This window comes from Leptonychotes weddellii, chromosome 6 (assembly GCF_054177405.1).
Source record: "Leptonychotes weddellii isolate Sample4059 chromosome 6, ASM5417740v2, whole genome shotgun sequence".
Lineage (NCBI taxonomy): Eukaryota > Metazoa > Chordata > Mammalia > Carnivora > Phocidae > Leptonychotes > Leptonychotes weddellii.
Genome location: NC_138374.1, coordinates 31825462 through 31852604, shown reverse-complemented (window position 1 = coordinate 31852604; position 27143 = coordinate 31825462). Strand labels below are relative to the sequence as shown.

The 27143-nt window shown below is 40.8% G+C and overlaps 2 protein-coding genes and 1 pseudogene across 3 annotated transcripts in view; 1 reads left to right on the top strand and 2 right to left on the bottom strand.

Annotated features, from left to right (window-relative positions):
- Window positions 1-7087: 7087 nt before the first annotated feature.
- Window positions 7088-9303, bottom strand: FGFBP3 (fibroblast growth factor binding protein 3). Its single transcript, XM_006746995.3, has 2 exons — window positions 9193-9303; window positions 7088-8889 (listed from the first exon to the last, which is right to left on the bottom strand). Exon 2 carries the CDS (start codon window positions 8808-8810, stop codon window positions 8043-8045), a length of 768 nt encoding a protein of 255 aa, XP_006747058.1. The 5' UTR covers window positions 8811-8889; window positions 9193-9303; the 3' UTR covers window positions 7088-8042.
- Window positions 9304-16648: 7345 nt separating this feature from the next.
- LOC102726241 (CCHC-type zinc finger nucleic acid binding protein pseudogene) lies at window positions 16649-17373 on the bottom strand (annotated as a pseudogene).
- A 3025-nt stretch (window positions 17374-20398) lies between these two features.
- BTAF1 (B-TFIID TATA-box binding protein associated factor 1) overlaps window positions 20399-27143 on the top strand; it is a 104170-nt gene continuing 97425 nt past the window's right edge. For both annotated transcript variants that reach the window (XM_081823829.1, XM_081823828.1), the window contains exon 1: window positions 20399-20705. Coding sequence is in view for 1 of the 2 variants with exons in the window: in XM_081823828.1 (XP_081679954.1) it covers window positions 20692-20705 (14 nt within the window). In the remaining variant the exon portion in view is untranslated. The remainder of the gene's footprint in view (window positions 20706-27143) is intronic.

Genomic DNA, 27143 nt, shown 5'->3' with positions numbered 1-27143 from the left:
ATTTTACTCTTTATACATCTATGTTTTATTTTTTTCAAGATTTTTATTTATTTATTTCAGAGAGAGAGAGAGCACAAGCAGGGGGAGCAGGAGAGGGAGAAGCAGGCTCCTCGCTGATCGGGGAGCCCAATGTGGGGCTCTATCCCAGGATCCTGGGATCATGACCTGAGCCAAAGGCAGACACTTAACTGACTGAGCCACCCAGGCGCCCCAATTATTATTATTTTTTAAGTAGTCTCCATGCCCAGTGTGGGGCTTGAACTCACAACCCTGAGATCAAGAGTTGCATGCTCCACCAACTAAGCCATCCAGGAACCCCTATATATTTATATTTTAGAAAATTTCAATGAAAATGTCTTTATCAGAATTTTGTTGGTACAATGTTATGGAAGGCCTTTTAAACACCTCAATACCTTTTATTTTATTTTCTTAATTTTTTTAATTTTTTAAAAAATATTTTATTTATTTGACAGAGAGAGACACAGCGAGAGAGGGAACACAAGCAGGGGGAGTGGGAGAGGAAGAAGCAGGCTCTCCGTGGAGCAGGGAGCCCGATGTGGGGCTCGATCCCAGCACCCTGGGATCATGACCTGAGCCGAAGGCAGACGCTTAACGACTGAGCCACCCAGGCACCCCACCTCAATACCTTTTAAAGTCCTAAAGGCAAGGTTCCTGGGTGGCTCAGTTAGTTGAGCATCCGACTCTTGGTTTAGGCTAGGTCACGATCTCCGGGTCATGCCCAGCTCTGCGCTCTGTGCTCAATGCGGAGTCGGCTTGGGATTCTCTCTCCTCTCCCTCTGCCCCTCTGCATGCTCATATGCACTCTCTTTCTCTATAAATCAATCAATCAATCAATCAATCAATCAATCTTTAAACAATAAAGTCCTAAGGGCTCATGTCCTCATGTCCTTTAAGCCACAGATTCCATGTATGAGAATTTATCTTACAGATACAGTTGCATGTGTGCACAATAAAATAATTTCAAATGTATTTTTATGTATTTATATTAGTTATCTATTGCTACATAACAAATTGCCATGGACTTAGCAGCTTAAATAACACACATTCATTATCTCACACTCTATGGGTCAGAGACAGCTCAGCTGGATCTTCAGCTTCAGAATCTTTCATGAGGCTTCAATCAAAGTATCAACCTGGGCTTCAGTCTCATCTGAGGTTCAGCTGGGGCAGGATCTGCTTCCCAATTCAGAGTTGTTAGCAGGATTTAGTTTCCTGCAGATGTCAGATTGAGAGCTTCAGCTCCTTGCCAGTTGTCAGCCAGAGTCTGTTTTCAGTTCCTTGCCATGTGGGCTTTTCTGTATGGTGGCTTACTTCATCAAATTCAGCGAAAGAGAAAATCAATAGAGAGTCTACTAGCAAGAAAGAAGTTGCAATATTATGTGATATAGTTATGGAAGTGACATTTCATGTCCTTTGTTGCATTCTATTGAGGTTGGAAGCAAGTCACAGGTTCTGCCTATACTCAAGGAGAAGGGATTACACAGGGGTGTGACTACTAGCAGGTGGGATAAATATAAGTAATTATATATACTTCTATACTCGTATATACAGTCTGCCACAGTATATAACTCAGAGTGGCTAAATCAAATAATATAAATATTTATTCTTATTTGAAGGATTTGGATTTAACTTTGATTTCTTTTAGATAGATTTTATTTTGTTTGTTGCTTGAGGTCATAGGTGTTTAGGTTGCAAGGACCAAGAACTTATTGTTTTAACGTAATATGCAACTGTATGTTCCAAATGGAGGACCAAAATGTTCAGGATAAAACTACCCCCCTTGTTAAGAAGAAAATGAAAACTGAACTTCAAGATTGGGAGTGAGTAGTTGTCAAATGGGATCATTGCATTCTGCCAAGTTTTCACTAACAATCATTAACTGGTATTCTGACTCTCCCCACCCCTCACCCTGATTATATTTATATATATACAAATATATATATAATGACAATATATATATTTATTATTTGTTTTCTTTTATTTAACGGTATACCTTTTATAGTGTTGGATATCAGTTTATGGAGAGATCTTTCGTTTTTTAAGTGGCCACATAGTATTGTATTAAGCTGAACCATATAAAATTGTCATTTTTTTGAGGTCAAAATGGTCCAATGATAGTTTCATATGTATTCTGTGAAAGGGAAGTATATGCAAAATGACCTCCAAGGCTGAAGGACCATAAGAGGGAAGAAAAAGGCCAAGAAATCCAGCTTGACAAGAAATGGCTTATTAAGGGGACTTACAGAAGCATGTCTTGGGCTCTGCAAAACCAGTAGATCTCCTTGACCCCACCTCCCTTAACACCTACTCTTTTAGCCCTGGAGGCTGGGAGTACCTGTTGGGGGACACCCAGGAGGAAAATGCTTAAGAACATCTGTGTGTCATAGTCGTATCTCCAGGGCAGATCAAGCATGTTATGCCCCTAGGGTGTGCTTAAGAGTGTGGTTAAACAAAAGGAAAGAATGTGGGAGGGAAGGGCCTGTGCTCAAAGAGGTTTCAGGTCACAGCACAGTCATCATGGTGGATTTGTCCAAAATGGCCTTGGTTCACACAATATGGTTTAATCTAACATAAATGAATTTCAATTTACTTAATCAATTTCCCATTGATTGAAGTTGTTTCTAATTTTTTACCAATATAAACAATGTTGCTATAAATAACTTTGTATGTGTTTCTATGCATCCTTGTACTAATAAGCCTTAGGATAAAAATAGAGAACTCCCAGGTTAAAGGATATGGATATTTTAAATTTTGCTAAAATAAACTGCCAACTTGTCGGGTGGGAGGATGGGTTAGCCTGGTGGTGGGTATTGAGGAGGGCACGTTCTGCACGGAGCACTGGGTGTTGTGCACGAACAATGAATCATGGAACACTTCATCTAGAACTAATGATGTAATGTATGGGGATTAACATAAGAATAAAAAAAAAAATCTGGAAAAAAAAAATAATAAACTGCCAACTTGTCTTCCATTGAGGTTATACAAATTTACACTCCCACTGATGTTACCTGAGAGTTCTTGTTTTCTGGAGCCTTCTGCAGCATAGTATACATTTTTTCCTTATTCCATAATGAGGCACAAACATCTTTATGACTTGCCCAGAATTAGATCTAGAAGCAGAGCTGGGAGTTGGCCCAAGAATTTTAGATTTACATCATTTCTTTTCATCATTTCATTTAGGGTTTCACTCACTTCCCACACCTGTTTTTTGAGTTACACCAAAGTTTACCTCAAGCTAACATCTTCCCGGTGGGTTTCCCAGATAACCAGACCTACACTCACCTTTCATCTTTCTAATCTCCTACATGTAGAAGCCTAATTTCTTTGGTTGTTGTTCTCATTGTTTTCTAAGGGTTTCATGGTGTAATCCTAAATTCCAGCTTGTTGAAGGCTAGTACTCTGTCAGGGTATCCCCACCCCACTTCCTCAGCCCCAAACAAAGTCCAGGGCATCTGGCACATTATCAACAATTATATGTTTATTGTTTAATTAAGTCATTTTAAAATGTATCATTCTGTAAGGGAAGAAGATGTAATAATATTTATTGGGTACCTATTACATGGCAAATATTGCGTGGTGCTGGGCCGTATTCAATATGTCACATAATTTATTCTTCATGGTAACCCTGGAAGTAGGTAACCCTTTTTCAACAAGAGAAGAGAAAGAAACATGAAGAGATTAAGCAACCTTCTCAAAGTAACCCAGAGTAGGAGGTGCGCAGAACTAGTATTCAAACCAGTCATCCCTGACTCCAGTAGTGGTGATTGCCCACATCACAGGGACTGCCTCCTAGGGCCAGGACTAGGAGGCAAGTGGGACTGGTGAGGCTCTTTGCCTTGGGGGCAAAATATAATGGAGTACCAACAAACTCACTAGTCAAGATAAATAATGTTTTAATGCAATATTTTTAAAAAATCAAAATTAATGCAAAACAATCCCTGATAAACAAAACATCAAAATTTTCAATAAAGACAGTATCATTCTTCACTGATTTTCCTTTCTCGCCTCAGGCTCCAATATAGCTTCCCATAGTACTGTTGCTGATCCTGTCTTTATTTAAAATCATAAGTGAGGTGCCTGGCTGGACCAGTTGGTAGAGCATGTGACTCTTAATCTTGGAATCATGAGTTCGAGCCCCATATTGGGTGTAGAGATTACTTAAAAATAAAATCTTAAAACAAACAAAAAAAACCATAGCTAAGTCATTGGGGGAAAATGTTGTTTTAAAGGATCAAAATGTTGGTGGTATGTCAGGGCAAACTGAAACAGAGACTGAAGGACTTTGAAAGTTGAAAAGACTTTGCCTGGGGGCACCTGGCTGGCTCAGGCAGTAAAGCATGTGACTCTTAATCTCAGGGTCCCAAGTTCAAGCCCCACATTGGATGAGGCGCCTACTTAGAATTAATAATAGTAATAATAATAAAGAAATAAAAAAAGAAAAGATTTGCCTAGTAGAGATGAGTTCAGAAAAGCAAACTGGGAGGGGCACTTGGGTAGCTCAGTCTGTTAAGCATCTGACTTTAGCTTGGGTCATGATCTTGGTGTCCTGGGATAGAGCCCCGGGTCAGGCTCCCCACTCAGCAGGGAGTCTGCTTCTCCTTCTCCCTTTGCCCCTCCTGCTCATGTTCTCTCTCTCTCTCAAATAAATAAATGAAATCTTTAAAAATAAAGACAAGCAAACTGGGTATAGAGTAGATGGGTGTAATTCCACTTTTCCCTTCTATCTCTGTGCTAAATAATTTGGGAAGTACAAGAGAATAAGATGGTTCAACACTTTTAATAAATTCTCTGTCTCCAATAGACTGAGTGACAGATGTTTTGCTACTTCTGGTGCCCATGCTAATCCCAGCTCTGACAGTAAACTCGGAGGTGCCCTGGCAACTTTCCCTTCTTTTAAAAAAAAAAAAAAAGATTTTATTTTTAAGTAATCTCTACACTCCATGTGGGGCCCTAACTCAAGACCCCAAGATCAAGAGCCACACACTCCACTCCAACTGAGCCAGCCAGGTGCCCCTCCCCCTCTTTATGGCACCTGCCAGGGGAGAATGCCCAAGTTCTCCCTGTCCAACCTCCTCATTATTTTAGACATTTTGATCCTGTCTTCTCCCACCTACAAATTCGTCCTTCTGGCCCAGCCTTCCAAATCTTTCTAGATGCTCCAGATACAGAAGCCTTCTCTACTTCCCTGGCTATTTCAGTTGTCTTTCTCTGGAGCTTTTCCAACTCCATAATCTATCTTGGGGTATAACATGTAGTACTGTACACAGAGCAGTTGTTGATTTTCACGTGTTATTATCACTATGCACAACGATGTACAGGATTCTGGAGCGCGAGTAGTGTGTCATAGGAACCTCAGATTTAACCTAGCCTAACTCCCCTCGATGTACATGTTGGAGACATTGGGACTTAGTCAGTCACTCCAGAAGCTGACGGCAGGATGTGTCCATTTCCCTTTCACTGCAAAAAGAGAATATCAGTCCGTATTCTGTTCTTGAGATGAAGTCCTCGTATAGTTCTTCTTACAGAGTAAAGGATCAAAAGCAGTAGCAATCTGCATTGTGTACTTGGGCCTAGAATTTGGCCTTTCCTTCTTTCATAGAAGTAAGTTTATCAGACTGTCAAAGGGCACACAAGAAGGATTGGCATTTGTCTTGTATGGAGAGGTAAAACCATCATTCTAGCTATGGTTCTAGACAGGGGTGTTTCATTTCTTTCTTTTTTTTTTTTTTAAATAGTAACAGCTGCATTCTTTTTTTTTTTTTTTAAGATTTTATTTATTCATTTGAGACACAGAGATACAGAGAGAGAGAGAGAGAGAGAGAGCATGAGCAGGGAGAGAGGCAGAGGGAGAGGGAGAAGCAGGCTCCCCGCTGAGCCGGGAGCCCGATGCGGGGCTCGATCCCAGGACCCTGGGATCATGACCTGAGCCGAAGGCAGACGCTTAACCATCTGAGCCACCCAGGCGCCCCAGGGGTGTTTCATTTCTAATACCCTTCTTTGATGACACCCAAATTTTGCCAAACTTTTTGAAGAAAGTGTACATTGGCCCCTATCTTAAGGGAATGGTCTCTAGCTACTCTGAACTTCCTTTCTCTGGCCAAGATGAATTTTATCTAATGGTCAATGTTACTCAGAATGTGACCTAATAAACCTGGCCTGGAACAATGTGCAATCTGAATAGTTTGCCAATTGTATGAATATAAGAATCTACAGAATAGGTAAGAGATAGTTAACATTTCCTAGAGGCTGGTCAAAGAGGAAAGAGTTCAGAAGATGTTTACTATCTGTAAGACTGTTACCTTTACCACTATTTTGAAGGGAAGGGTGTGAGAAGAACAGATGGTCAGCAAAAAGGTAAAAGCCTTATATCTATCAGGGGCTTAAATGTCTTATGGGCTCAGGCTTGTAATATAAATGAATAAAGTTTATTGATAAGATTTGTAGGAGCAGTGCAGAGAACTCTAGAAAAAATGCCTAATCTAAAGGGGGCAGCCAATATTTAGTGTCAGCCAATTGTTGCCATATGGGAAGGGAGGTCCAAATGTTTGCAGGTCTAATTTTTTTAAAGATTTTTATTTATTTATTTGACGCAGAGAGAGAGATAGTGAGAGAGAGAGAGAGAGTACAAGCAGGGGGAGAGGCAGACAGAGGCAGAGGGAGAAGCAGGCTTCCTGCTGAGCAGGGAGCCCAATGCGGGGCTCCATCCCAGGACCCCGGGATCATGACCTGAGCCGAAGGCATCCGCGTAACTGACTGAGCCACCCAGGCGCCCCTGCAGATCTAATTTTTAAGAGAATTCGGAAATCTGAATTTTTATATGAAATTTTTAAATTTTTAAATGCTGGCAACAAATCTAAATTGGGAGGGAAGAAGAAGAGGAAAAATGAAAGAGAACAACAGGCAGGCCAAGCAGAGCAATGATACACCCAGGTTTTGCCAGTTTGTCACTCTTGCTTTATGCAGACTTCTTGTCTTTTCCTAACAACTGGGGACATGTTTGGGAACTTACTTCAAGGTATACTCAGAACTATATTATATGCAGTCAGAATTTCCATTGCCCTGCCAGTTCTTTAAATCAAGTCATACAGTTTTTATTGAGCACCTAACATGTGCAAAGTTATCATTACATCTTACTTAAAATGAAATATGTTAACAATTAATTACATGAAACAGAGATATAACTTCCATAATGGCCCAAATGACTCTGAGATACACGCTTAATTTCACCTATCTTTAAAAAAAAATATGATCAAATATAAAGAGAATTCTTTTTAGAAACCTATGTGAGCACTGCAATTCACCTCTGAATTTAAAAGATTAATGGGAAAGTTTCAAAAGAACATAAGGCATCCCTGTGTTTAAAAGTAACACTTCTAAAAGAATCCAAAGGCAACCACCCTGAAAACCTTCTCATTGGAGGCAGTTTGGACCTCTGAATGGCTTCTATCGCAACAGAGGTCATCTATGACACCAAGCAGTACCCAAGTTCATACTAATTCCAAAAGGAAAAAAAAAAAAAAGTTGGGAATCTTGTCATCTGATTGGGTGAGAAGTCACTAAACAATTCAACCCGGCTCAGGTTACCAATTGCTCGTGACGACATTTTAATATAAACGTGTTGAACAATATACATAGTATCCTGCTTCCCACATGAGATTTACATCGCTTTCGTCACTTTTCCCCCTTATTTTTTTTTTCCAGCCTTCCTCTGTGCTCGTCTCTCTCCCAGTCTACAGTTTTTGTACACTTAAGGTATGCCTACTTCTGTTTCCACTATTTCTTCTGCTCTTCATCGGGGTCGGACTTTTCAAAAAATTAAACGTCTCTGCTGTCTCAGAGATTCTCCATACCCCTTACACTCCCATCCCGAGGCCCATCCCCTCCCACCTTCCCAGCCCCATTCTAGAACCTGGACTCCTCCCCACGCTCCATTCCTTATCTCTTGGCCTAAGATGCCCTCAACGTCTCCTCCCCGGCTGCGTACCTCCCCCCACCCACGTTCCTCCCCGGGCCGGGCAGCCTCAGCCATTCCAGAAATTGACAAAGAAGTTGCAAAGGGAGTGCCACTTCTCAGCACAGTAGGTCTCCGTGAGCTTTGCGTTCTCGTCCAACCCGTCGGGATCCGGCCGGGTCCCCAGGGCTCGCTCCTCTTCTGGGTCCGAGGCCGCCTTCCTCTTGCCCGCTTTGGCCTTCTCAGAGGGCTTTCCCCTGGGAGACTTGCTCGCGGGAAGTCGGGCCCCTCCGGCGGTGGCGGGAGCTGGCTCCCGGAGCCGCCCCCGGCTCCTGACCGGGGGCTCGGGATCCCGGGGGAAGCCGGCCGCGGTGGGGCGCACGGGTGAGGACCCGTGGGGCACCAGGCGCAGCTCGGCGCCGTGGCCCTTCTTGCCGGCGCACAGGCGAGCCTTGAGCGGAGCGGGGTCCTGGCACGGCCGCCGCTTCCTGCGCAGCCGTCCCAGCACCTGCTTCCAGTAGTGCGAGCCGCGGGCAGCGTAGGCGGCGCAGCGCTCGGGCTCCCCGCGGTAGGCGCACTGCTGGAGCGCCCCGGCCGGGCCCAGGCAGCGCAGCGCCAGCTCGCTCCCCGCCGCGGGCCCTGGGAGCTCCCGCAGGAGCTGCCAGCTGCACGCGTGCCGCTCGCGGCTGAGGAAGCGGCCGGACGAGCCGCCAGCGGGACCCGAGGCCGGCTCCGCCGCGCTGCCTGTCGCCCCCTGGTCTCTCCGGGCGGCCGCGAGGAGGCAGCCACGCAGCAGCAGCAGCAGCGACAGCGACGCTCGCAGCCTCAGAGGACTCATGGTCCGCGCTCAGGTCGGGTCTTCCGGGACGCCTGGGCGCTTCAGTGGTGGCTGGGCCAGGAGAGCAGCATCCTCGGACCTGGGGACAGGGGCAGAGACGGCTGCTGCAAATGCGTCTACGAAGTCCCCTTCCCGTACCGTCTACGGTTCCCATACGCTGGTTTCCAGTGGGCAGCAGCAGCCTGAGAGAGACCCTCTGAGAAAACCGCTTACTGTCTAAATAATCGTTTTTATATCTTTCTGAAACCCGTGCAAAGACGAAAGCAAAGCGATGCCTGAAAATTGCCACCTCCACACCCTCCCATCTTCACTCTCCATAAACTACAAAATCATTTCAGATTGTTATTGGGAAACATGCATTTTTACTGCACTCTGAACTTACCGAGTTCTAGGAGAGGTGGTGGAGTCTTATTAGGGTAGAGGGAATGACTGCATGCGAGATTAGTCCGTTTTCGCCGGCTCGCAGTGAATGAACGTGTTATGAATGGGACAGGAGGGGCCTCCCCCACTCTGCCCCTCCCAGACTTCTCTCACACTGGGAGATTTCCCCCCGCCACCACCACCACACACATACACCCCCCCCATATGTATGAGAGAAGTGACACTGTGACATGAAATATCAATCTTGTATTTAGCTTCCGATGTTCCAAAGAATCACGCAAATTTTAACAAGTCATTCTTTTCTTTCCGTTTACATATTTAATCATCCGGACATGAAGTTAAACAGAAAGATCTAAGTTTTTAAGAGTTAAACAAAAATTTCATGTTAGAAACAACAACTGTCAATATTCTAAACCAGGCACTACACTCTCTTCTTCATATCATTCTGAGTTCTGTGTTCTCACCCAGCCTTTGATAGTCCTTCTTATCCGAATAATGTAACCTTAATGCTAATAACTGTTAACTACTAATAAAAATATGCTCTCTTTTATTAATATACCATAGTGTCCTGCAGTTCACCCAGGGTGGGCATTTGGGTTTTGGATTATTCTTAGGTATTATTAAATCAATTATAAACTGCTTGCAAAAATTAGAAGTTTAAAAAATAATTTATTTGGATTATAGTTAGCAGGTAATATTACCAATTCAAATGGTGTAATCTTTAAGAGTTGCTGTGTTCTTGAATCTTGAGAATTTTATATTTAAGCAAAGCTTAAAATATTCCATCATCTTTTTAAAAAAAATATTCTCAGTAACAAATGTGGTTTTTTTCATTTCAAGAGTTTTTATACTACTCTACAATTGTTTTATACATGTGAGTACTTTCCTAAAATAATTACCCAAGATGTCAAGAAGTCTCATTATATTTCCTAATGTTTTGTTGCAGATTATATTTTCTATTACTGAACTCACTTTTGATATTGTATTTGAACAGTTATAATTTGATCTACTATAAAAACCAAAATATTTCAGAATTAGAAGAACATATTTAAATATATATTAGCATATATTAAATATATAGTAGTGTATATTGACCTAAGAAAGGAAATTTTTACTACTCTGTTGAGATCAGAAAGATTAAATGACTTATCAAGGTCACACATAATTTAGTGATAAAGCCACATGCCACCTGACTTTCAGTGATCAATAATCTTTACATTTCAGGGGCGCCTGGGTGGCTCAGTTGGTTAAGTGTCTGCCTTTGGCTCAGGTCATGATCTCAGGGTCCTGGAATAGAGTCCTACATTGGGCTCCCTGCTTAGCAGGGAGTCTGCTTCTCCCTCTCTCCGCTCAAGCTCTCTCTCTGTCTCTCTCAAATAGATAAATAAAATCTTTAAAAAAATAGTCTTTACATTTCAGCTTTGTATTACACTGTTATCACTTTCAAAGTTAGTTATGTTTTGTTACATCAATCTGATTTATAATGAAAAGCAATTAGTACCTATTAATAGCAAATGAAAAGCAATTAGTACCTAATAATAACAAATATTAATGTAAGTTTCATAAACTAGAGTAGCTTACTGGGGCGCCTGGGTGGCTCACTCCTTAAGCATCTGCTTTCGGCTCAGGTCATGATCCCAGGGTCCTGGGATGGAGCCCCACATCTGGTTCCCTGCTCGGCGGGAAGCCTGCTTCTACCTCTCCCACTCCCCCTGCTTGTGTTCCTGCTCTCGCTAACTCTCTCTCTGTGTCAAATAAATAAATAAAATCTTAAAAAAAAAAAAAAAGGAGTAGCTTACTAATGTACTTCAAAGATGGAAACCTTCTCTTTCCCAGAAAACTCTATTTGTAGGAGTAAAGCACTGATGAGGAGAGCTAGAAGCTTTTGTCTGTTGCTCTGGCTTTACTTACTGTTACCAGCTACCGAACTGAATTGGAAGAGTTTTTCAGCTAAATAGTGACATCTTGTGACATTGCACACTAATTACAATGAAAAAGTTCATTATCTGGAAAGTCCTCATCGTTAAGAGAGATATTCCAGAGACCAAGCTTTCTGTCAGAAATATTGTTCACCGAGGAAAAGGGCACACAGATGTGCTTTGCCACATCAAAAAGAGGTATGCCTTACTACAAGTTACATTTTATTTTAAGATATCACTTATTTATATTGAGAGAGAGCTCATGAGCGCAATCCGGGATCGGAGGCAGGTGCAGAGGGAGAGGGAGAGAAAGAACATCAAGCAGACTCCACGCTGAGCACAGAGCCCAATGCAGGCTCAATCTCACTACCCTGAGATCATGACCTGAGCCTAAATCAAGAGTCCCATGCTCAACCCACTGAGCCACCAAGGTGCCCCCCACAAGTTACTTTTTGTAAGCTGTGGTCACAACATTTGCCATTTTAACCATTCTTCAGTGTACATTTCAGTGGCATAAGTACATTCACACTGTTGTGAAACCATCACCACCATCCAGCTCCAGAACATTCTTTATTTTCCAAATGTACCCATTAAACAATAACTCCTCGTGTCTTCCTTCCTCCACCTTCTGGTAACCATCATTCAACATTCTGTTTCTATGAATTTAATTACTCTAGGCACCTCACAGAAGTGGAATCATACAGTTTTTGTCCTTTTATGATTGGCTTATTTCACTCAGCAGAATGTTTTCAAGGTTATTCCATGTTGTAGCGTTTGTCAGAATTTTCTTCCTACTTAAGGCTGAGTAATATTCCACTGTATGTATATACCACATTTTATTTACCTATTAATCTATTAAGGGGCTCTTGAGCTGCTTCCACCTTTTGGCTCTTGTGAATAATGCTGCTCTGAATATGGCTGTACAAATATCTGTTTGAGTTCCTGCTTTCAATTCTTTTGGGTATTTACCTAGAGTGGAATTAATGGGTCACATGGTAATTTTATTTTTAACTTTTTAAATTTATTTTTTTTTAAGATTTTTTTTTAATTTATTTGACAGAGAGAGACACAGTGAGAGAGGGAACACAAGCAGGGGGAGTGTGAAAGGGAGAAGCAGGCTTCCTGCGGAGCAGGGAGCCGGATGCGGGGCTCCATCCCAGGACCCTGGGATCATGACCTGAGCCGTAGGCAGACGCTTAACGACTGAGCCACTCAGGCGCCCCTAACTTTTTTAAAATAAGGATTTTATTATTTATTTGAGACAGAGAGAGCACGCATGAGAGAGAGAGAGCGAGTGAGCAAGCAAGCACGGGGGCGGGGAGGGGCAGAGGGAGAGGGAGAAGCAGACTCCCCACTGAGCAAGGAGCCTAATGCTGTGGGGCTCAATCCCAGGACCCCAAGATCATGATCTGAGCCGAAGGCAGACACTTAACCGACTGAGCCACCCAGGAGCCCCTACTTTTAACTTTTTGAGGAACCTCCATACTCTTTCCCATAATGTCTGCACCATTTTACATTCCTGCCAACAGTGCACAAGTGTTCCAATTTCTCCAAATCCTTGCCAATACGTGTTGTTGTTTGTTTGCTTGCTTGCTTGGTTTTGTTTTTATGATAGCCATCCTAATGGGTGTGAAGTGATATCTCATTGTGGTTTTCATTGGCATTTCTCTAATGATTAGTGATGTTGAGCATGTTTTTCTTCTGCTTATTGGCCATTTGTATCTCTTCTTTGTAATATGTATGTTGAAGTCCTTTGCCCATTTTTTCAATGAGCTTGTTTTACTGTTGTTGTTGTTGAGTTATAGTTCTTTATATATTCTAGATATTAACCCCTTTAAAAATTTTTTTTAAGATTTTATTTTTAAGTAATCTCTACCCCCAACATGGGACTCGAACTCACAACCCTGAGATCGAGTTGCATGCTCCACCAACTGAGCCAGGCAAGTGCTCCTAAATATTAACCTCTTATGGATATATGATTTGCAATATTTTCTCCCATTCTGTAGGTTGTCTTTCATTCTGTTGATAGCGTCCCTTGATGTACAAGAGTTTTAAATTTTGATGTAGTCCAAGGGAAGACATTTTTTAAAATATCATGATGTGAGATGTGTAAGAAAGCATGAAATAAATATTTTAATATTGATTTAAAAAGTAATCTTGTTTGCATCAGTGATCCAACAGGTCTGTTTGGATTCATACCATATGCTACCTAATAGTTTAGAATGGGGTGAATTTCTTGATAATTTTAGTGATTAACTTCTTAGTCCTGCCCCGTGAATAATAGAAAGGAAATATATTACCATAAGGAACTTTGTAACACCTCCTTCCCTTCTAGAGAAGGTTAGCTGCAGCACCTGACCCACAAACTTCTATGGTGAATAGGCCTCCTGCCTCTTGGGTCTCCCTCCCTCCCTCTCTCTTTCTCTTTCTTTCTTTCTATCTCTACATGCAATGTGGAGTTTGAACTCACAATCCTGAGATCAAGAGTTGCGTTCTCTACCGACTGAGCCACCCAGGTGCCCCAGGTTTCTTAAGACTACATAATTCTTTCTGCATGTAAAATCGGCTTTGCATATGGGGCGCCTGGGTGGCTCAGTTGGTTAAGCGACTGCCTTCAGCTCAGGTCATGATCCTGGAGTCCCTGGATCGAGTCCCGCATCGGGCTCCCTGCTTGGCAGGGAGTCTGCTTCTCCCTCTGACCCTCCCCCCTCTCATGTGCTCTCTCTCTCAGTCTCTCTCTCTCAAATAAATAAATAAAAAATCTTTAAAAAAAAAATCAGCTTTGCATAGTTCAATATTCAAATTTTCTTTATTTCTTCAGTATTTGCCTAATCTTGCAAATTATAATATAAGCTTTCTAGGCAAGAATAACTTTTTTAGTTCTTTTGTACCTAATACAATGCTCAAGGCAAAAAGCTGATTGCTTGAACTCTCACACATTGCTGGTAGGAGCATAAAGTGGTGCAATCACTATAGAAAACTGTTTGACATTTTCTTGTAGAGTTACATACACTGTGATCCAACCATCCTTCTTCTAGGTATTTACCCAATGTAAATGAAAACATATGACCACAAAAAGGTAAAAGAATATTTGTAGCACTTTATTCATTGCAATAGCCCCAGAGTGGAAACAACCTAATTATCCATCAACAAGTGAGTGGATAAACAAATTGTAATAAAAATCTGCTTATTACTCAGCAATAAAAAGGAATGAACTGCTGCAGCATGCAACAGTGTGAATTAATCTCAAAACCATAGTGTTGATCAAATGAAGCCAGGCACAAAAGAGCCCATATTGTGTGATTGCATCTATATAAAATTCTACAACAAATGAAACTAATCAATGATGGAAAAAAATTAGAATAGAGCTGCCTCTGGGGGATGAGTGGTGGCTTGTGTTACCCAGGAAGGGATATAAAGGAACTTTCTAGGGGTTATATATTTCTACATAGTATATATCTATATTCTATATTTTCTACATATTTTATTTTGATAGAGGTTTAGGTTACACCTAAGATTTATATATTTTGTTGTATGTCAATTTTACCTAAAAAAGAAGCCAAACCTGTAAATAATTATTCAACCTAAGTTAATGATATCAATGTTGAGTGTTTAGGGATAAAGTGTATTGATGCTTGCAACTTGTTTTTATTTTTTTTTTTAATTTTTTTAAATTTTATTTTTATTTTTTTTATTTTTTTAAGATTTTATTTATTTGTGAGAGAGAGAATGAGAGACAGAGAGCATGAGAGGGAGGAGGGTCAGAGGGAGAAGCAGACTCCCTGCTGAGCAGGGAGCCTGATGTGGGACTCGATCCCAGGACTCCAGGATCATGACCTGAACCGAAGGCAGTTGCTTAACCAACTGAGCCACCCAGGTGCCCTGCAACCTGTTTTTAAATGTATAAAAAATCTGGATGATATGAATAGAGGGAAATAAGTAGTAGTTATGTTATAAAACTAATATAATAAAATATTAATTGTAGAATCTAGGTCATAGGTATATGGGTGTTCACCGCATAATTTTTTCAACTTTTTTTGTATTTTTGAAATATTTTACAATAAATGTAAAAAATAGAGAATAACAAAAACAATTTTAAAAATTATATTCCTACAATTAAGAATTAACATATATTAATATCTTGTTATATTTGTGTTCCACAATTTTTTTAAGGAAAAAATGTCAAATGACTCTTCCATTTTCATTACCCCTATCAAATCCCATTTTCCTCCTGCCCCACTCCCAGCCAGGATAGCCTGCATTTTATCATAAGTTTGGGGCATATTCTTTCAATACACTTGTAATAATTTTATATTTGTTTATGCACATATATGTAAAGCTCATGTCAAGCATACTCATTGCAAGGGAGCTTGGCTGGCTCAGTCTGTAGCATGTAAACTCTTGATCTTGGGGTTGTCAGTTCAAGCCCCACATTAGGTGTGGAGATTCTTAAAAATAAAATATTAAAAAAAAAAGTATGCTAATTGCAGCTTCATTTATAATAGTGCAAAATTGGAAAAACCTAAGTATCAGTAAAGAAGTGAATAAATTAAGGACTTTCATATAATGGACTAGATCTTGGAAACATAATGTTAATTAATTAATTAAACATGAGCTTATAAATGATACTTTTTGTTCTTTATGGATACACATATATATAGCAAAATGATAAAAACATGGACAGGAAGTATACACACAAACTTCATAAGTTATTTCTGGGAAGGTAGGGAGGAGAATGGGATTATGGCATTTTGCACCATATACATTAAGGAAAATTTGAAACAAACAAAAAGAACTTTAGTCAAACTCCCCTTCCTCCTCCAGCTTTATTGGATAGTTTAAAATTACATTTCTATTTTCTAGGACTTCAGTTGCTTTTTTCCATCTGACTTTTAAAAACTGAAACACAGTTGTCTAAGTGATATAGTATACGAAAATAACAGCGTGATTTCTGTGAAAATGCATTTCTCTGCAATTCCTGAATAACTCCAAATTATGCTAACTCTGAGCATAAATGTTTACTCTGGGTTTTAGACTTAGTCTTTGAAAAAGATGTGTTCTAAACCTTTGCCATCACCTTATGCATATCCAGCCTCAATGCTGTGATGAAGTTGTTCCTGTTTGGGCCTTTATCTCAATTTTTCTCACACAGCCATTAACACACATTTGTCTTTTTATTTTGTTTACTCCCACTCAACTGTATGTTCTATGTAGGGCTTCATACAGATGTTACTTGATATTATTTAATAGCTATGGGGTCAGACAATGCAAGGCCATCATTATGCTAAAACTTTAAGTTATTTATGGAAACTCATAGATACTTCCAGAATTGTTTTTATTTTCTACATGGGAACATATCCAAGAAATGCAGATCAGGCTTACTGGTCTGACTCAACTCTTCCCATTCATCAATCCCTATTCACCAGTGGGGCAGAAAGGGGTTCTTTAGCAAAGCATTATACATAGCACCTCTAGCAAACTAAACATAAACTTTTTTTTTTTTTTGGTAGTTAAATGCAGAAAGTCGATTTTTTCCCATTTTCTCCTTTTACATGGCAAGTACAATTCACTGGCCTGGGAGTAGACTCTGCCAACCTTTGGCCAGTGAAGAGGATTCAGAGAAAATAATACAACCATCAATCAGAAAAAGGAGGGGCAACAAAGGAAAATAATTAAGCTGTGGCTTCCATCGTGCGTTCCTGTGCAAGGTGCCCTGACTCACCACAGTGCTAACAGTTGACTTCACTTGTTCTCCTGCAGTTGATGGCTATGTGACCAGTTTCACCACACCTATCATGCTTCACTTTGGAGCAGTCTTTCTGAATGTATCCAAATTGTCCACAAGAACAGCACTTCTGCTCATCCTCATGGTCACAGTCATGAGCCAGATGGCCTGGTTTGCCACAGTTGTAGCAGCATTGTTCTCTCTCTCTCTCTCTCTTTCTCTCGGGCTCCTGGCAGTCCTTGGTCATGTGGCCATGTCTACCGCAGTTATAGCAGGCATCCTCTTGAAGATCACAATCATCGGCAAGATAACCAGACTCACCACAGTGATAACAGGTGTCTGGAGGAGATAAGGAACCAAACTGGAAACTTTCCACCTCTGCCACAGCTTCTCATTCCATGACCATGGCCTCCACTAGTAGGGCATTCCTGGGCCTCCATAGCCAGATCATCCACACTTGAGACACTCATTGCTGCTCATGGCTGCAGTTAGATCTTCGGTGTCTGAGCAGGCCTGCAGTGGTGGACACTCAGACACAGGCCCAGGGAAGGCCTGCCACTGATTTTTGAAACCACCTTTCTGGTGGTAAAAATAACAGCTAATATCTATTTAGCACTTAGTATTTTTTAAGTGTATCATGTATTGCTCATTTAACCCTTACCATAACTTTACAGAGTACAGGTTTGTAATCCATTATTTATAATTCTGAAACTGGAAAGGGTCTAAAAACCATATTTAAAAAATTCTTTTGGCAGCAAAACCTGACCTGAACTGGCTTGCAGCTATTTACAGTCTTTGATTTATTCCTCTTACTATGGCTGGTTATTCATATGTTTTGCTGCAGAGCTATAAATGTATTTGATTATAGGGTGCTGCCCTAGAAGCTGTTGAGTGTGACATAATACAAGGTATATGCACTGGATTACTAAATCCAATCAAAACCTAAAATCTAAATCTAAATCTAAATCTAAATCTAAATCTAAATCTAAATCTAAAAAACCTCTAAATTCAGAAAACCACCTGGCAGGGATTTCAAATATGTGTTGTGGACCAGTATGATGATCATCACCATTTTACAGATGAGACATAGAAGTTAAGTCACTCACTCAAGGTGACATAGTTAACAAAAAGAAAAATCAATGTAGTTAATAATAATTTTGCATGCTTATTGTGGCAGTCACTTGGTTAAATGCATTTTATTCATTATCTCATTTAATATTCACTGCCACTGTAGGAGGTCCTATTCCCATTTCATGGGTGAAGGAACTGGAGCTTAGAAAGGTCATACAACTCCCTTGGACACATAGCTGTTAAGTGTGGTGAGGAAGGATTTAAAAACAAGACAGTCTGACATCAATATATTCGATTATTACACTATCCCTTACAAACCTATGATACTAGCCATTTCCTCTCTTCTAAATGTCATTTCAAACTATATACCTACTTACCTCTGGACATTAAAGAGTAAGATTTTTAATATATATATATCAGATAATTTTAGTCACACGTTAAAACTCTCCTATGACTTTCTACTGCATCTAGAGTAAAATCCAAATTCCTTACAATGGCCCCTTTCTATCTCCTAGTTCATCTCCCCACACAGCCGACTTTCCTTAGGCTTTTACACTAGGTGTATCCTCTACCTGGAAGTCTCCCCAGATCTTCACACAGCTGGCTCCCTCTTGTCATTCAGGCCTCAGGTTTTTCCCTAATTACCGAGTCTAGAGTCTCTAATCACCCTATTTATCCCATCATTCTGCTTTACATGGAATATAAACATGACATTTTCTTGTTTATCTGTTTACCCTTTTTCCTTTCATTGGGATGTAAGTTCACCAAAGTGAACACCCTGTCTGTTTTGGTTTCTTTTGAAGCTCCAATCTCTGGTAGAGTTCAGCAAGTGGTAGGTACTTAATTTTGGCTGAATGAATGAATGTAGTAACGTGCTTTTTAGTTTCAGTGGTGGGAAATACATTGAGAAGGTGGGTGTGAGAAGACTGTGAAATGTGAAGATACTTGAACATCAGCTTAATCGGATTTTGCCTAACAGTACAAACAGTGCCTGACACAGAGCAGGTGCCAAATAAATATTTGTTGAATGAATGAACAACAGTAAATATTACTAACTTGGATCGTGGGCAAATTACTTAAACTTTCTGAGCTTAGTTTCCTCACCTCTAAATTAAAGATTAATGGGTGCCTGGCTGGCTCAGTTGGTAGGGCATGTGACTCTTGATCTTGGGGTTGTGAGTTTGAGCCCCATGTTGGGTGTAGAGATTACTTAAAAATAAAATCCCCCCCCAAAATAGATTGAAAGTTAAAATTCACTTTACAGGGTTGGCCTAGGAATTATAGGAGATAATGCATGCCAAATGCCTACCACATAGCAGGCACTTAAGTTCGTTTCTTTTCCCTTACATTTATATACTACTTTATGGTTTATAAGGCTCTTGTAAGCTTTCCTAGATACATGACCTCATTTTATTTCCATAACCTTCTATGGTACTTCTCACTAGCTTCATTTTATAGATGAAAAGCAGACTCAGGGGTTGAGACAGACTCTTCAGGTAATGAGAAGCCAGTGGACAAATTTTATATGCAGAGTGACATGATAAAAGCAGTGGTTTTGTGTGTGTGTGTTTTTAAAGATTTTATTTATTTATTTGTTGGAGAGAGAAAGCCCAAGCAGGGGGAGCGCCGACAGAGGGAGAGGGAGAAGCAGGCTCTCAGCTGAGCAGGGAGCCCGATGTGGGGCTCAATCCCAGGACCCTGGGATCTTGACCCCAGCGGAAGGCAGCCGCTTCACCGACTGAGCCACCCAGACGCCCCCAAAGCAGTGTTTTTTGATATTGATCTCTTAGTGGTCTCTAAGATGGACTTGACTGAAGCTGGAAAAATAATACCTTAGCCACTATCATAAAAATCAAGTTTAAGGTGGTAAGGACTTGCACTAAGTGACAGAATGTTTAAAAGCCTAATGAATTAAGCGACTCAATAGCCAGATAAGCCAAAGAAAAAAGGGGGGGTGGCTGGGAATTTTCACATGGGGTTGAGAAAAATCATGTATCTATAACATAGACTACTTAGAAAACAAACTTGGTTTGGCAAAATGGTTGGCAGAAAGCCTTCCCTACGATAGCTATGCAGACCTTCTGGCGATTATGGCAAACACTGGAGCCCCTGCCCTAAGCGCCACTGCAGATCTTTCTTGCTTTCACCCCTCCCACTGGCATCGCCACATCGAGTTAGAGCACCTAAGTTCTTCAGGATCCTGTTTTCTCTAGCAGTCTGGTTGGATGAGGATCAAGGCAATAAGGAATTAAAAACTAAGTTTTTGAACTTCCAGAACCTTGGCTAAATCGCCTTTTTTCCATCTCTAGGAAATAAGTGTACCCTTATTCATCTCTCCTGCCTCGTTAACGACAACGAGCCACAAACATTTTCTTTCAAGCGCCAGCCGCCGAGCAGACGCTACTCCTACGCTTTCGTCTCACTCGCGCAGCGGAGGCCCTGGCGGTGAGCTGACGTCACTTCCGGCGCGCTGACGCTCAGTCCAGCGTGCCGACGCCTGCGTCAGCAAAGAGCGGGGCTGGGGGCCCCCGGTTTGAAGTCGTGCGGGTCGGAGGACTGCCGCCTCCGCCGCAGCCTCAGACCCCTGCTCCTCGGCCGCGGCGGGGACGAATTCGGGCAGGCGGCGGGGCAGATGCTCAAGGGCCCGCGGCGGGACGCCCCGCGACGCACCGGCCGCTCCCCTCTGACCGCGGCCTGGGCCTTCGCCGCTCTGCTCTCTGGAAACTAGCGCCTCAGCGGTGCGGCGCGTAGCTCGCGGGGAGCCCCGAACCGCCGGCGCCCGGCCATGGCGGTCTCCAGGTGGGTATTGCTCCTGAAGAGAGGACGGGAAGGTGGCCGAGGCGAGGCACGGTCTCCTCTCGGTGCCCACCGTCCTAGAAAGGAGCCGTTCCCATTGTCACTGGGCTCGGGCGCCTTCTTCCACCGACTTCGGAGTTCGCCTCTCGGTCTGTGAGGGTTTGGGCTCGAGTTACTCCTCGTAAATCCGTTCAAAAATGTCTTTTTCTTGTGCTCTGTGCCACGTTAGAACTAGTTTTTCTCTTTCCTCACCATGCTTCTCTTCTCTGGTTTCTCTTCCCCCTTTCAGTTCTAGAGCCTGTTACCTCTCTCAGTGTTCCTAAGGCTGATCCCTAATCTCCATTTCATGGGAAAACTTGGTAGTAACTGTCGAGGTTTGGGAGATTTGAATTACTATTATCCGAGTGAACTTCTAATTATGTTAGAAATTATTTATGGCTTTAGGGATATGTTCTTTCCTGAGGACTTTTTTCTTAGAGTATAATTCTTTTGTTTAGCAGTAAACATTCAGTCGTCCGCACTGTAATCTTTGGCAAGTTCTTGTATTAGCACCGTCTTTCTTAACTAAGGCGTGAAAGATACCACAAATCTTAAATTACTTTATTTTTTTAAAAAAGATAATATTTATTTATTTGACAGAGACACAGCGAGAGAGGGAACACAAGCAGGGGGAGTGGGAGAGGGAGAAGCAGGCTTCCCGCGGAGCAGGGAGCCTGATGTGGGGCTCGATCCCAGGACCCTGGGACCATGACCTGAGCCGAAGGCAGACGCTTAACGACCGAGCCACCCAGGCGCCCCTTAAATTACTTTAAAGTGTTGCCTATCAACAGGAACGTCTAGGAAAACTGTAGAAAAGCCAACAAGACGTATAGCTATGGGAGGACGGTCCCTTCCTCCAATGTGGTTAAGAATGGTGGGAAAACTTTGTTAGAGGTTTGATTTTGGAAATGTAGGTAGGGAATAGTCCCTCTGATAGCAATCAGGAATCACCAGGTTCACTAGAGTTGATGAGGTAAGTTTTCATGAGAACTGGGTCTGTCACAGACTAAAGGAAGCAATGATACTTAAGAAAACAAATAGTTTTCATTCATTTTTCACAATTGAACTCACTTCTTGACGTGGTAGGTGCTCAAGCTGTGTCTGTTTTGCAAGCCAAAAGGATAGGCCATCCCTCACAGACTCCCTAGATAACTGATGAAATAGTGTGTGGGAGAAGTCCATGGGAGTTGGTTTAAGGGGGTTGCTAGGTACCTGTAGTATGGAGCATCTCATTTTTATTTCATACATTAATTGAATCCAGTGTGAGGAAAGTCTTATTTTGTGATACATAAAATTGCCTTGAAAGAATAAAGTGGTAATTTAACTTTTTGCAAATAACTGAAAGGTGTATCTTCTAATTTGTTACCTCCTGTATAAATATATATGTATGTTATAAATACATTGATACAGCAACTTAATATGAGATTTATTTATTAGATGATACAATGTTTAAGAGAATGAGTAGCTCCTGGGGCGCCTGGCTGGCTCAGTTGGTGGAGCCTGCGGCTCTTGATCTAGGGGTCGTGGGTTCAAGCCCCATGTTGGGTGGAGAGTTTACTTAATAAAAAATTTTTAAAAAATTAGCTCATGAAATTCCTCTTAGAGCAGACTGTTTTCACAGTATTGGGTATAGTTTATTATAGAGACAAAATGAGACTATTTAAAGAGAAACTAATCTGCTTGGCCTATGCTAATCTATTTACAGAAGTTTAGGGCTTGTAAGTTTCTGAATGAATGAGTGGGTTTTGAAAGCTACTGCCTTTTGTTCGTGACATTGGATTTCAAAGGGTAGTGCTCTTTTTTATGTAGATTATTACTTTGACAAAATTCTGTTAAATTCTTCAAAAAAAAAAAAAAAAGCCTGTCATGGTTTTATGTAAAAGCTACTCCTGTGTATATTTTGGTGATATGATGGTTCAAGAAAGACACTTTTTGAGATACCTTATGTGTTTTGAGGATACTGTCAGTTCTTGCTTTTTTTATTAGAAGATTCATTTTGAATAGCAAACTTTAATTTCAAGCTGGTCTTCTCCATACACTAAGCATGTTTCTTTACGAACTGAATTTCCTTTCTTGTTGGTGTATGCTTGTAGAATACAGACTCATTTGAATATTTTATGCAGAATAAGTAGAAAATAGCTTAAGAGATAAAAATCATATTTGCCAGAATCAAATCTAAAATACTTTTTTGCACTGTAATATTTTTAGGACCTTGTAAATATTAACAACAGAAGGGAAATGGTTAGTTGGTACCATGATTCCCTCAGTTGCCAGGTTCAGGAATCTGGGAATAATAAATGATTTTTTCCTCTCTCCTCTTCCCCCCATCCAACCAGTTACCAAATCCAGTCCTGTTAGTCTATTTTTCTAATCTTTCTCTGGCCAGTCTTCTTTCTTTCCATACCAGTTACCACAATCCTGCTCCATACCACCATCATCTCTGATCCAAGACACCTGCAACAGCAGCCACTTGCTCTTCCTGCCTCCCATGGCGTCTCTAATTCTTCAGCCATATTTTGCTAATATGCAAATTTTAATGTCTTTTTTTGCTTAAAACCTTTAGGTGTTTTCTTTTACCTTAGCCTAACGTCCAAATTCCTTAACAGACTTAATCTTACTAGGTTCTCTGTGATCTAGTTCCTGCTTCACCTTTTTAGCTTCACCTTGTGTCAGGTTCTCTGCATCTCTCTCTCTCCCTTTCATTTTGAATCTGTGTTCTCACCTCACATTCTTTATGTCTGGAACATTTCTTTCTTGCCCTCCCACCCCCCTCCCCAAGTCTGACTAACCTTAGTTTTTAGTCCAGCCTTAGTTTTGGAGTCTAAGCTTAAATGTCACTTTGGGGAGCTTTCTCTGGTTTTACTTCATCTGAGTTATTTGCACCAATATGTACTTCTGTCAATCATTATATATTTTGTAATTGTTTAATTGTTCTCCTCCCTGCTTGGATTTACATACACTCTGGAGAGAAGGGAGTATGTCTGATCTTTCTCTTTTCAGGAGAGTGCTTGGCTCTTAGTAGGTGCTCTACACATTTTTTTAAACGAACGAGTGATTTTCTTTCCTGTTTTAATAGCTGTCATGATTTTACCATAGTTTATGTATGTAGTAGAATATTTCCAGTGTTTTTCAGTGAGTCCTTATAGTTCAGCTATAGTTTTTCCCTAAGAAGACAAACTTTCACTATACCTTTGAATATTAGCCAGGGTTATAATTTTAAAAACACAGTGTTATCAAAACTATTTTTTTTTTTTAAGATTTTATTTATTTGCGAGAGAGACAATGAGAGAGAGACAGAGAGCATGAGAGGGAGGAGGGTCAGAGGGAGAAGCAGACTCCCTGCTGAGTAGGGAGCTTGATGCGGGACTCGATCCCGGGACTCCAGGATCATGACCTGAGCTGAAGGCAGTCGCTTAACCAATTGAGCCACCCAGGCGCCCTATCAAAACTATTTTTAAAAGCGTATTGAATTCTGTGATAGTGTGGCCTTTTATAATGCAAATTGGATATGATACAGCTTTGCACTCGGTGTGATCAAATTTTTAGACCCTGCTTATAGTTTTATAAAGGTCTAGTTTTATACTTTGAATTGTAAGAATGTGGCACAATTATCAAATACATAGTCAACTCTTGATTTGTGGGAGAGTTGAATCTTGCAAACAAACAAACTTTGAAACTCTCTAAAATTGCAAATATAGCATTTGGAGTTCTCTGTAAAATGCAGTGAAGTATTACTGAAAAATGTATGACTCTTTCAGACCCTTAATAAGAGACAAGTATACAAATGTGTAGGAGTCGAGAACAATGTTGCCCTTAAGATGTGAATGCTGGAAGGTCAGCTAAGCTCATTCACTAGCCACTTGCTCCCACAAAATCAAATTAATATATATTACGGCTTTCAGTGTTGCTTGCAAACAATTGTAATAATAACTGTTAAATCTTTGAATACTGCTGTTTTGCTTTGTGAGCCTTTCTCCAGTATCATTTATCACTTGGTTGGGGTTGGGCCATTGACAGTAAAGGCAGCCTTAGAGGAATTGTTAAGATATGTTTATTACAGAAGATGGTAAATTGAGTACCGTGGCTTACTACAGGTTTTTGTGTGTTTTTTTTTTTGTTTTTGTTTGCTTGTTTGTTTTTTAAAGATTTTATTTTATTTATTTGAGAGAGAGAGAGAACATGAGGGAGTAGGGTCAGAGGGAGAAGCAGACTCCCCGCTGAGCAGGGAGCCCGATGCGGGACTCGATCCCAGGACTCCGGGATCATGACCTGAGCCGAAGGCAGTCGCTTAACCAACTGAGCCACCCAGGCGCCCTGTGTTGTTGGTTTTTTTTAAGGTTGTTTTTCATACCTTTGCCAGATTATGCCATAATTGGTTGAGGTGACTATTGTATATTGGTTAGCTAATAGGAAGATAGTTTTCCCTTGATCATATAAATTTAAAAATACAATTTAGAAAATTTTTCTTCAGTGATCTAAGCTATAAAGGTCATGTCTAAAATGTCTAGACAGTAGTTATGATATGACTGCATTATTAGAAAGTTTCTCAGGCCTCTGACATTTTTGCATTTGAAAATAATGCAGTGTTCAGAAAGCTTTCTGGAAAAAAGAGAACACACCCTCTTATGGAAGAAACAAATTGCTACATTTGATCAGAACTTTGCTCAGTTTTGTTAATTCTCTCTGTATTGCTGATACTTCAGAGAAACATTATTTCAACAGTCCTGTTCTACCAAATACAAGGAAGTTTCTTCATGTGGGGGAGGTTCCAGTGGATCCTTCCTACTGACAGGGAAAATGCTAAAGTGATCTTGATGATCTCTAGGACAGCACAGGTTTTTTGTGTTTGTTAGGCCTGTTCCTCCATTACTGCTAATTTCAATCTGTTATAGGATTGACAGAAAGAACTATTGTAGATAATAATATGTCAAATATTTTATACTTTAAAAAAGTTAGGGACAAAAAGGCCAGGAAAGGTAGAAGAGGTATATAGAAGTTTTTACACTTCAGTCTGTATGGTAAATGCCTCCCTGTTCTTTGGTTTATTCCTCAGAGTACTTATATAAAGCGTTTTGTTGTTTTGTTTTTAAATTGTGATAAAATACACATGACATAAAATTCACCATTTTAACCATTTTAAAGTGCACAATTTTGTATGAACTTTTAAAGTAACAGATACTTCTTCTGAAGAACCTAGATTTTATCTTTAAGATAAAGTCATGCAAAAGGCTATAGCTTGATGGGTGGGTCAAGAGTAGAGGTTAGAAGAAAATGTCCTAAAGGAAATAACTGGTTGTACTATTTCAGCATTCGTTTAATGAGTATTTATAGAATGCTTTCTATGTTCTAGGTAGTAGAGATACAACAGAGAACAAAAATAGAGTCCCCATTTAAAAAAAATTTTTTTTAAAGATTTTATTTGTTTCTCAGAGAGAGAGTGTGAGTGGAAGCATGGTGGGTGGAGGGAGAAGCAGACTTCCTGCTGAGCAGGGAGCCCAGTGCTGGGCTTGATACCAGGGTCCTGGGATCATGACCAGAGCCGAAGGCAGACGCTTAACCTACTGAGCCACCCAGGTGCCCCTAGAATCCCTATTTTAAGGAGTTATGTTCTAGTGTGGTAGTGAGGGAATGCAGTTTATTCTAGCGTGCACCTGGCCTTGCACCTGGCTTTGGTGTGGTTTCACATCTTTATGTTGATTCTCAGTGTACTGTGTGGTGTCTTAAAGTAATCTTCCTTGTTTAAAGAATATAACATTAGCATAGTTTCAAATTACCCACGATGTGAACTAGAAGGTATACATTTAAAAACATCAGTCTAGGGGCACCTGGGTGGCTCGGTCGTTAAGCGTCTGCCTTCGGCTCAGGTCATGATCCCAGGGTCCTGGGATCGAGTCCCACATCGGGCTCCCTGCTCGGCAGGAAGCCTGCTTCTCCCTCTCCTACTCCCCTTGCTTGTGTTCCCTCTCTCGCTATGTCTCTGTCAAATAAATAAATAAAATCTTAAAAAACAAAAACATTGGTCTAGAGAATTTCTTGGAAGTTGTTTCTTTTGACCATAACTTTCTTGCCTAATGATAATATGTGAGACTTAATACAGTGTTTATATTAAATATTTAATTTATCTTATTCCCTAAGTCACACAGAAAAGTAAAAAAATTCAAATAGTTTGTTTTAAATTTTATTGCACTTTTGTTAAGTGTAAAAAAAAAAACGTATAACAAAATAGACAAACTTGACTGATAATTCTCTTAGTTAAGGTTACAAAGCTTTCCTTGTGAGGTATTCTGCTAGTTGACCTTATACTATTTTTCTTTTCTTTTTTAAAAGATTTTATTTATTTATTTGACACAGAGAGACAGAGAGGGAACACAAGCAGGGGGAGTGGGAGAGGGAGAAGCAGGC

Excerpts from the sequence above, each read along its gene's own strand:
- FGFBP3 (XM_006746995.3), bottom strand. The coding sequence starts at position 8,810 with ATGAGTCCTCTGAGGCTGCGAGCGTCGCTGTCGCTGCTGCTGCTGCTG.